General features: G+C 37.8%; 1 protein-coding gene across 1 annotated transcript in view; it reads right to left on the minus strand.

The window, feature by feature from the left end:
• ASB4 (ankyrin repeat and SOCS box containing 4) overlaps positions 1-5,584 on the minus strand; it is a 75,972-nt gene extending 70,388 nt beyond the window's left edge. The window contains exon 1 of the mRNA XM_020882693.2: positions 5,216-5,584. Coding sequence (XP_020738352.1) covers positions 5,216-5,402 — 187 coding nt within the window. The 5' untranslated portion in view covers positions 5,403-5,584. The remainder of the gene's footprint in view (positions 1-5,215) is intronic.
• Between the last annotated feature and the right edge of the window lie 5,824 nt (positions 5,585-11,408).

The following is an 11,408-nucleotide window of genomic DNA, read 5'->3' on the forward strand; positions in this document are numbered from 1 at the left end:
ATTGATCTCCCCAAATCTCAAACCAGTCAATCCTAAAAGAAATCAACCCTAATATTTATTGGAAGGACTGATGCTGAAGCTGAAGCTCTAATACTTGGGCCACCTGATGTGAAGAGCCGACTCACTGGAAAAGACCCTGTTACTGGGAAAGACTGAGCGCAGGGGGAGAAGGGCATGAGAGAGGATGAGATGGTTGGATGCTATCATGGACTCCACGGACATGAGTTTGAGCAAAGTCCAGGGGACGGTGAAGGACAGGGAAGCCTGGTGTGCTGCAGTTCACGGGGTCACAATGAGTTGGAAGGACTTAGTGACAGGACAGCAGCAACAAATCTCTAAGCAGCCATCAGTGGTCTGAAAGCTACACGCAGTCCACCTCCAAGCTGATATCACTTTTAGGCAAAAATTCTACAGGACTGGAGTTATGTCCTACAAAAACATGCAGACCCATTCTCGCGTGTGTGTTTGGGTGTGTGTGTTTAGTTTAAATCAGAGATCGCTCATTCAGGAGACAACCCGCCGGCTCAGGAAAGAGGGTAAGGCGCGGGATACTTGGGTCATCTTTTGAAAGAGGGGGTTGGTTCTGCTCCAGTGTTTGGGAGAATGTAGACATTTCTGGTAAACCTTCAGCTAAGCCCTAGATCTGCCACAGTTTTCAGCTATAATGTTATCTGAGTCCAAAGAACCCCACACACGAGAAGCCTCTGTTATTACAGCCAAAGGTTACACACGCTGCTCATGGCTGGATTAGCAGACATTTGCTCTGCTCTGTCCACGTATTTACACAGTCCTGAAGGGTTATAGACTGGAGCACAATTCTTGGCTATTTTTTAATAGCTAATATTTCCAGGATAAATCTCAGAGTTCCCCCAGGAGAGAAGAAGGAAAAAAGTGAGCTTGCAATGTAAAATTTGAAAGAAAAATGTTTGAACATCTAGGAAAGGAAAAGAACCCTAGGATGGCAATACGAAAGCAGGAGAGTGAATTTCTGGCAGACAGGAAAATTAGGTGATAAGAAGATTACTCATTAACAGAGTGAAAGTAAGAGCTTTCAAGATATTTGGAAGGCTCTTGCTACTTAGTAGATAGATTACCTGCCAGAAAGTTTTTCAGTGAAATCAGTCATTGGCTATTTTAATTAAAAATATGACTATCAACCAAAGAACCTGTGGCTGTGGGCCATAAATGAAGTACTTAAAGTGCATTACACTGATTAATAAAAGGATTCTGATTAACCTTGCTGACTAGGGAATTTTATACCAAAGAGATAAGTATGATATTCCTCTTGTAACATTAATGAGCCAAGGCTGATACACCTGAAGGAGAATCAAAACATGCGGTGAGAAAAATCTCTGGAAACAGCTTTATGGATATTCATGTTTCCAGTATGGAGATCACCTACTGAGAATAACTCTACATTTTCTTAGAGGCCTGTTTTCGCTATGAATGTTGTGTGCTTCGCTCATAATAAAGTATATCATTGACATCTCCTAACTATTCAACTGTTTATTGTATTTGGGAGTTAAGAGTTGTTCATTATTTAACTTTACTTCACATCATTCCCACTTTAAAGTGGTCAGCTGGTAGATGGCATTTCGCTTACTTGTTTTCATTTTAAGACCGATATATCAGTCATTCTCTAGGAGATAATGCAAATGCCAATCAGAATGTTGCTGATGTTTGCTTTACAAAGTGTTAGACACATATTTTTAATTGATAAAACATGATTTTATCTGAAGACTTGATTATGAAGTTCAAAATGCTTGAAAAAACAAAACGAGATGTCTCCAAGAATCGTTATTGGGCTTCAAGGGGGCTCAGTGCTAAAGAATTTGCTTGCTAATGCAGGAGACATAGGTTCCATCCCTGGTCTGGGAAGATCCCACACGCTGCAGGACAACTAAGCCCATGCACCACAGCTCCCGAGTCTGTGCTCTAGAGCTCCCGAGCCACAACTGCTGAAGCCACAAGCCCGAGAGCCCATGCTCCACAACAAGAGAAGCCACTGCAACGAGAACCCAGACACTGCAACTTCAGAGCACCCCTGCTTGCTGCAACTAGAGAAAGGCCTGTGCAGCAATGAACACCGAGCACAGCCATAACTAAATAAATACACCCCTTTTTAAAAGAATCGTTATTAGGGGCTGGGGCTAGGCAGGACCCGCCATCTGGACCTAGAAGCTAGCTTCTAAATCTGTTCTCAGTCTCACAGGTGAGAGAAGCTGCTCAATGAGACAGGGCAGCAGAAGTGAATTTCCAGACACTTTGTTCTACTTTCCTCACCAAGTCCGTATTTTACATTTGCTTAGGAGGTCAACTTTTGATTACTGGTATTCCATTTAGATTGTGGATTTGGAGTTGCATTGTTAAGATTCCAAGTTGATTTCTTCACCAAGAGATTTTTAAGTTGCCTTTACAAAAAATGTAAACTGACTTTCATACTGGCTTAAACATACCATAATTTAGGTGAAAATGTGGTCACTTTTAAACATCTTATGTAAAGTGCTACAACATATCCTGAAAGAAACAAAAATTATTTGGGATTAATTGTACCACTGTTGATCTTCCACAGGACAATCAAGTGTTGAGTATAAATTCCATTACTAATTACACAAACCAAATTTAAAGGAGGCATATTATGTTCTAGATTTTATATACTCTCATGCCAATTAAGCCAAAAATAACTAAAAGCTGTGGAGAAGGAAATGGTAACCCACTCCAGTATTCTTGCCTGGAGAATCCCATGGACAGGGGAGCCTGGTAGGCTACAGTCCACGGGGTAACAAAGAATTGGACATGACTGAGTGGCTGAGCAACTAAAAACTGAAGACTGCCACACTTTCAAAGTAAGCCAGTAACATTCAACTTCTTCATCTGGATGCTGGCTGCAGACGTCTGTTCATTTTGTGAAAATTAAACAAGCTGCACATTTACAATTTGTGCACTTTTCTGTTGTAGAGCTTTTCAAAAATGCTTTAAAAAATAAAAAACTAATGCATAACAATTCAACTGCATTCAACATCCCAGAAGTCTGCTGTGATTTAATAAAATCTCACAAAGTTTAATCCAGTCACATACCATTCAAGGCCACACAGAAAAGGGTCTCATTCATTAGAATTATTCAGAAAGGAACTAATTCTAACTAACTAAAGAACAAACGACCAGTGTAGCCTGCTCAGCACTACACTAGTCCTTGAGAATTCCTCTGTGACTTAGAAATTGACATAGCCACTTAGGTCTACTTTGCTTGGCTAGCAACTAGGATTCTATGCTTCACTTCCATTCGTGACTAAAAGCAAAGCTTTGATAATTAGGCTGGAAGCCAAGTGAAAATATATGAAGAAACTTTGAAGAAAATGGGATTAAGATTGAAGAGACAGAGTCTTATACCCGTATTCATATTAAACACGGAGTAAGTGTATTTCTTCCTATAGGTACATGTGGACATGCACACGTGTGCACAAATACTCATGATTTCCTGCATAAACTCTGAGGATATGACCACAAATTCTATCATTTCCCGCATTCACCTGGCATGCATAGGAATGGAATGGTTCTGTTTTTTTCCCCAAAACCAGAGAGTGTGATTTGCTTTCTCTCTAATTGAAAGCCCCATCCCCACAGTCCTATGAAAACACCCATTAGCATGAATGAAAATTTAGCTCTATGAAAATCATAGAGAGTCGGCTCATATTGACAGAAAGATTTTAAAGTGCATTTTTCTCTCGTTCAAGGATGATGACACCATTGGAAGCAAGAGAAACAGCATCCTTCTCTGTAAACTGCCACTAAAACCCTTTCTCACCACCTCAGAACTTTTCCATGATCTACGCAATTTGGCATGCTCAGGAGATGAGGAAAGGCAGTCTTCACAACTCAGGGTCACACAAATTACCTGCTGACTTGGATGTAAGTTATTTTACTCTAGGCTTAAATATAAGTTTTTAAAAATACCTTAAAATGTATTTGGCATTCAGAAAGTCTTTCACTAAACAAATACATAAGATGAAAGTAATCTAACCATATAGTATACACTTTTTCTTCTTAACAGAGCTTCTATCAACCACTTTTGAAAACACAGACCCCTTCCTTATTTTCCAGTCAAAATAGCAATGCCAATTTATAATAAAATCCTCAAGTAAAAAATATAAACACTAACTTGCTTCAGCTATTCCATGCTTCCTTTAGAACTGACAGTGTATTAATGTAGAAATATATACCATTAGTATTCACTTCTGAAAACTGATCATGCTGATGATTTATATACAAACGGAAAGTATTTTAAACATAAAAAATGAATTGCTATCTCTCTCAATGCTGTACACAAGACCTTATCCTCTATTTTGTTTAAACAGAAGTGATGTTGAACATGGTGTTTGTTTGCAGTCTGCTCACCAGATGGCCTCGCTACTCAAATTCCCCCATTAACTAGCTGATTTGGGAAATCAGAGTCTGCTCACTTCTAATTTATTTCTGAGTTATTAAGCATGGGTTCCAGAAAATCCCTTGATAAAGGAAATTTGGTTCTAATTTTTGTTATCCTTAGTTCTTCATAAAGTAGGTACTCTGTAATAAGCAGATCTACAATTTTAAGCTTTCACTACAGTCACGGAAAAAAAGTTAACTTTTTGGCTTTTCTGGTTTTAGCGTTTCTACCTGAACTGAAAACTCATTTAAATGACAAGAATCATAAAGGTGCATCAAGGTGTAGCCTTACCCACTTATTAACCCTCCAAATAGGGGCAAAAATCCTTTTTCCTTCAAGTGCACATAGAGATGATATATCTTTAAGGGCCCTGTTAACACAAAGTTAGTAGCCTGTTTCCAAGCCAGTCACAGTGGCTGGATTAGATTTCAGAAATCTATTTAGTCATAATCTAGAGAAGCTTTATGCATTTATAGGAAGAAGAAAAGCTAGAAATAGGAGAAAACTGCATTACTAAATATTTTTATCCAAGATTTCAAATTCCAGGCACAGGGATATAGAAAAAAAAGAGAAGGAAAGTAAAGAAAATAATATATTCATATATACATATATCAGCTCATGATTTGGTCTAGTTTAAAGAGAAAGAAATGATTACATTAGAAATATTTTTTAAACATATATTTAAAGAAACAATAAGAGCTACCAGTTTACCTTGGGTGACTAATGGTGCACATTCTAAAAAAAAATCCATTTTCTACCGATTTTACAATTACACCTCTAATTTTTTACCTTGTTTATAAGATGCCAAAACCATATTCTCATCTTCAACTTCAAAAACTGTGTCCACATCTATCTGTCTTTGGATTAAAATGGCCTTCAATTTTCCAAAGTCATTTGACTTTAGAGCCTCAAGGAAGTTTCTCTTAACTAACTTGGCAGCTGCAGATTTGGAGATAGGGGCAGCCGTGCCGTCCATCCTTCCTGTCCCTCTGGAAGCTCTGTCGTGCTTTATCAGGCGAGGAGCAGCAAGCAAACAGGCACATGCTAGAGAGCCCACAAACTGTCGCTAATTTTATCCCAAAGTTATGCTGATCCGTTCTATTTATATAGGGATCATTTCAAACTTCAAAATATCCTTCTTGGCTGTCACCGCACTTGCAGGGCTTTTAAACTGGCTCTGTACTAACTCATTGAAGACCATGTCGTGTGAATATGAAGGAAGATCCTCGCGATATCTTTCAGAGACTGAAATGTCATCATTATTTCTTGTACAATCAGAGGAAGAGTGTAAGATTTAAAAGCTCTTACTGCCTTTTTTCCCCCCTTTGTATAAACATCTGGTGCCCAACTGGAGAGTCAATGTCTTGCTCTGATTAACCAATAGCCACAAATGAAAATTTATTACAGTTGCTGATACATGTGCTTCTGAAAACCTGTAATAATTTTGCAGTATGAGCCTGCAAAATCAAACGTGGTCAAACACATCTGAAAACAAACAGGAGGCTATCAAGTGCCACAGACTTCCAACATCCTACAAGAAAGCTGGGTAGGGTAATGGTGGTAGGGGACCATTTTAGGTAAAAAGAGACTAAAGAGATAAAAATCGCTAAATGCAATGAGTGAGTAAACTTTATTTAATCTTGTATTTTAAAAAATCAGTTAGAAAAGATTATCTTGGTACGGTTGTGGGACTATATGGACTAGATGTTACTTGATAATAGGGTTCTTGTTAATTTTTTAAGGTGTGGTAGAAAAGTATTGTGGTTATGTAGAAGAATATTCTTATTCTTAAGGGGTAAACTGTCATGGTGTCTAAACATTCAGTTCAATTAATTCAGAAGTATAAAATTAAATGCATATATATATACACACACACATATATGCGTGTATAGATACATGAATGAGAGAGTGAATGAGTGTGTAAATAGAGACAGAAAAAGCAAAAGTGGCAAAAAATTAAGAGTTGGAAAATCTAATGAGGGATTTAAGATGACCATGATATTTTTTTACTATTGTATAATACAATTAAATATTTCAGATATCGTTGTATTATTTCAACTTTTCTATGAGTTTGAAAATATTCCAAACAGAAAGTAAGAGAGAAAAACACTCAATTTTTAAATGTATACGTCACTACAAATTAGAAAAATTAGGATAGTGTTAATATGAACACAAATAAATCACATTTTCCATACTGTCTGTGGGAGTCAGAACTGGTGTAAACTTTCTATAGTATAATTAGTAACAAATTTTTAAAAATTAAAAAAGATAATAGTATTCACTTCTTAGAATTTATGTAAGTATGTAAATATGGATGCAAATCATAACATATTTTTACTTATTTCATTGATGTACAACATAAATGTAAGAAAGTAGAAAGTGACAAGTCAAAAGTGTTAAATTTTCAAAGTGAACACACCTTTGTAACCAAGCCTCAGGTTCAACCACAAAATAGTTCAGGTGCACCTGAAACCCCTTTATGTCACCTTCCACTCACCTGACCCCCAACAACAACCATTATCTTGACTTCTAGCACTGTAGATCAGCTTTGTTTTTTAACATTTAAAATTTCTGTGGGAGAAGGTGAGGGTGGGATGTTTAGAGAGAACAGCATCGAAACATGTATATTATCTATAGTGAAACAGATCACCAGCCCAGGTTGGATGCATGAGACAAGTGCTCGGGCCTGGTGCACTGGGAAGACCCAGAGGGATCGGGTGGAGAGGGAGGTGGGAGGGGGGATCGGGATGGGGAACACATGTAAATCCATGGCTAATTCATGTCAATGTATGACAAGACCCACTGTGGTACTGTAAAGTGATTAGCTTCCAACTAATAAAATAAATGGAAAAAAAAAATAAATTAAAAAAAAAAACTAAAAAAAAAAAATTCTGTTAATATTCTTAATTTTAAATCTTCAAGGAGATAAAATTTCAAGCTTTACATAGTGCAAAGTATTTGTCCTGAAAAAGCAGATGGATAAATTAACAAAAATGTATATATGGATGACTATATTGTTAATAATAGTGAAAAATACAGAAACAATATAAATGACCAACGGCAAAAACTTTGATAAATAAATTATGGCATATCCATATAATGGAATATTTTTAGGCCATTATGAATAGATAGATAGATATTTATTTTAAAATATCTATGACATAATTTATAAAATAGTAAATGTAGTATAAACATCTTTAAAATATCTATATTTATATAATGTATTACTATATATTTGTATATACTTACATAATTTGTATATATTTATATTATGTATAAAAATGTGTACTAAATGCACACATGGGAAGAAAAATCTGTATGCATGCATCATTTTCCAAATATCATTGGCTTTTATCTCCTAGTGCTAAAATTACACCTGTTTCTTCTTTATCTCCTTATTTTTTGAAGTCACCTACAATGAGCATAACTTGCACTTGTGATAAAATGTATTTCTGTACTGAACATATTAATAACAATAACTTGCTAATTCAGAACAACCACAGAATTATAGATTGCATAAAGTAGGGAACAAAATCATTCTTCTGCCCTGAGTGCCCAGCATGAATGAACAAATGAATAAAAAGTTATTCACTAATTATTTACAATGTCCTTAGCACTAGGCTTGGTGGCAAACAAGAAACTATAGCTTTCACATCCACAGAGGTGACTCAAGTAGAATTACAGTAATTCTTGATTGATATTTGCTGCTGTCGTTCAGTCACTCAGTCATGTTCAACACTTTGCAACCCCACGGGCTGCAGCATGCCAGGGTTCTCTGTCCTTAACTGTCTCCTGGAGCTTGCTCAAACGCATGTGCATTGAGTCTGTGATGCCATCCAACCATCTTGTCTTCTGTCATCCTCTTCTCCTACCTTCAGTCTTTCCCAGCATCAGGGTCTTTTCCAATGAGTCAGTTCTTCACATCAGGGGGTCAAGGTATTGGAGTTCCAGCTTTAGCATCAGTCCTTTCAATGAATATTTAGGGCTGATTTCCTTTAGGATTGACTGATTGGATCTCCTTGCAGTCCAAGGAACTCTCAAGAGTCTTCTACAACACCACAGCTCAAAAGTATCAATTCTTCAGCACTCAGCTTTCTTTATAGTCCAACTCTCACATCTATACATGACTACTGGAAAAATCATAGGTCTGACTATATGGACATTGGTCGGCAAAGTAATGTGTCTGCTTTTTAATATGCCATCTAGGTTTGTCATAGCTTTTCTTCGAAGGAACAAGCATCTTTTAATTTCATGGCTGCAGTTGCCATCTGCAACGATTTTAGAACCCAAGAAAATAAAGTCTCTCACTGTTTCCATTGTTTCCCCATTTATTTGCCATGAAGTGATGGGACTGGACCTTTGTTTTTGAATGTTGAGTTTTAAGCCAGTTTTTTTCACTCTCCTCTTTTAGCTTCATCAAAAGTCTCTTTAGTTCCTCTTTACTTCCTGCCATAAGGATGGTGTTATCTCCATATCTGAGGTTATTGATATTTCTCCTGGCAATCTGGATTCCAGCTTGTGCTTCATCTAGCCCAGCAATTTGGATGATGTACTCTGCCTATCACTTCAATAAGCAGAGTGATAACACACAGCCTTGATGTACTCCTTTCCCAATTTCGAACCAGTCTGTTGTTCCATTTCTGGTTCTAACTGTTGTTTCTTAACCTGTATACAGGTTTCTCAAAAGGCAGATAAGGTGGTCTGGTATTCCCATCTCTCTCAGAATTTTCCATAGTTTGTAGTGATCCACAGAGTCAAAGGCTTTGGCATAGTCAATGAAGCAGGTGTTTTTCTGGAATTCTCTTGCTTTTTCTAGATACAATAGATGCTGGCAATTTGATCTCTGGTTCCTCTGCCTTTTCTAAAACCAGCTTGGACATCTGGAAGTTCATGGTTCATGTATTGCTAAAGCCTGGCTTGGAGAATTTGAGCATTACTTTGCTAGCGTGTGAGATGAGTGCAATTGTGTGGTAGTTTGAACATTCTTTGGCATTGCCTTTCTTTGGGATTGGAATGAAAACTCACCTTTTCTAGTCCTGTGCTGAGTTTTCCAAATTTGCCGGCAAATTGAGTGCAGCTCCTTAACAGCATCAACTTTTAGGATTTGAAATAGCTCAACTGGAATTCCATCACCTCCACTAGCTTTGTTTGTAGTGATGCTTCCTAAGCCCCACTTGACTTCGCATTCCAGGATGTCTGGCTCTAGGTGAGTGATCACACCATTGTGGTTATCTGGCTCATTTAAGATCTCTTTTGTGTAGTTCTGTGTATTCTTTCAAACTTTTCTTAATATCTTCTGCTTGTTAGGTCCATACCATTTCTGTCCTTTATTGTGCCCATCTTTGCATGATATGTTCCCTTGGTATCTCTAATTTTCTTGAAGAGATCTCTAGTCTTTCCCATTCTATTGTTTTCTTCTATTTCTTTGCATTGACCACTGAGGAAGGCTTTCTTATCTCTCCTTGCTGTTATTTGGAACTCTGCATTCAAATGGGTGTATCTTTCCTTTTCTCCTTTGCATTTCGCAGATTTTTTTTTCCTTCAGTTATCTGTAAGGCCTCCTCAGACAGCCATTTTGCTTTTTTGCATTTCCTTTTCTTGGGGATGGTTTTGATCACTGTCTCCTGCACAATGTTATGAACCTCCATCCATAGTTCTTCAGGCACTCGATCAGATCTAATCCCTTGAATCTATTTTTCATTTTCATTGTATAAAGGAATTGATTTAGGTCATAACTGAACGGTCTAGTGGTTTTCCCTACTTTCTTCAATTTAAGTCTAAATTTTGCAATAAGGAGTTCATGATCTGAGCCACAGTCAGCTCCTGGTCTTGTTTCTGCTGACTGTATAGAGCTTCTCCATCTTTGCAAAAGATATTTGTATTTCTGCAAAGAATATAATCAATCTGATTTCGGTGTTGACCATCTGGTGATGTCCATGTGTAGAGTCTTCTCTTGTGTTATTGGAAGAGGGTGTTTGCTATGACCAGTGCCTTCTCTTGGCAAAACTCTGTTAGCCTTTGGCCTGCTTCATTCTTTACTCCAAGGCCAAATTTGCCTGTTACTCCAGGTATTTCTTGACTTCCTACTTTTGCATTTCAGTCCCCAATGATGAAAAGGACAACTTTTTTGGGTGTTAGTTCTAGAAGGTCATATAGGTCTTCATAGAACTGTCCAACTTCAGCTTCTTCAGCATTAGTGGTTGGGGCATTGACTCAGATTATTGTGATATTGAATGGCTTGCCTTGGAAACGAACAGAGATCATTCTGTCATTTTTGAGAGTGCATCCAAGTAATGCATTTCGGACTCTTTTGTTGACTATGATGGCTACTCCATTTCTTCTAAGGGATTGTTGCCCACAGTAGTAGATATAATGGTCATCTGATTGATATGCTGTATCCCTTTTTGACAAACTAAGAGGGGAAAAAAAAAGCATGCCCAGTAGACAAAACAGAGACATAGAGCTTTACACATTCCCCAGTAAGGAGGATAATTCGTGCTGGATATACCCTGGTGGCTCAGATAGTAAAGAATCCGTCTGCAACGTTGGGGACCAGAGTTCAGTCCCTGGGTCGGCAAGATCCCCTGGAGGAGGGCATGGAAACCCACTCCAGTATTCGTGCCTGGAGAATCCCCATGGACAGAGGAGCCTGGCGGGCTACAGACCAAGTGGTCGCAAAGAGTCGGACATGACTGAGCGACGACGCACAGCACAGCACGTGTGTATGTATGCTGTCCATCCGAGACCACCACAGCATGGTTAACTGGCTATACTCCGTGTAAAATAAAGAGGTTTTTTAAAAAAGATAGTAAAAATTCACACTACCTAAAATTAAGACTGAATTTCACAATCAGAAGAGGCGGGAGATTCTGTTTTTAATTCATCTTGAAAAACAAAAGCAAAAATAATAGGAAACCCTTTTTCTTCTAATACTTAACAACATTTATATTGACAGCAACCTGTGTAATTCATAGAACCAGAA

Source organism: Odocoileus virginianus, chromosome 1 (assembly GCF_023699985.2).
Source record: "Odocoileus virginianus isolate 20LAN1187 ecotype Illinois chromosome 1, Ovbor_1.2, whole genome shotgun sequence".
In the NCBI taxonomy this organism is placed as follows: domain Eukaryota; kingdom Metazoa; phylum Chordata; class Mammalia; order Artiodactyla; family Cervidae; genus Odocoileus; species Odocoileus virginianus.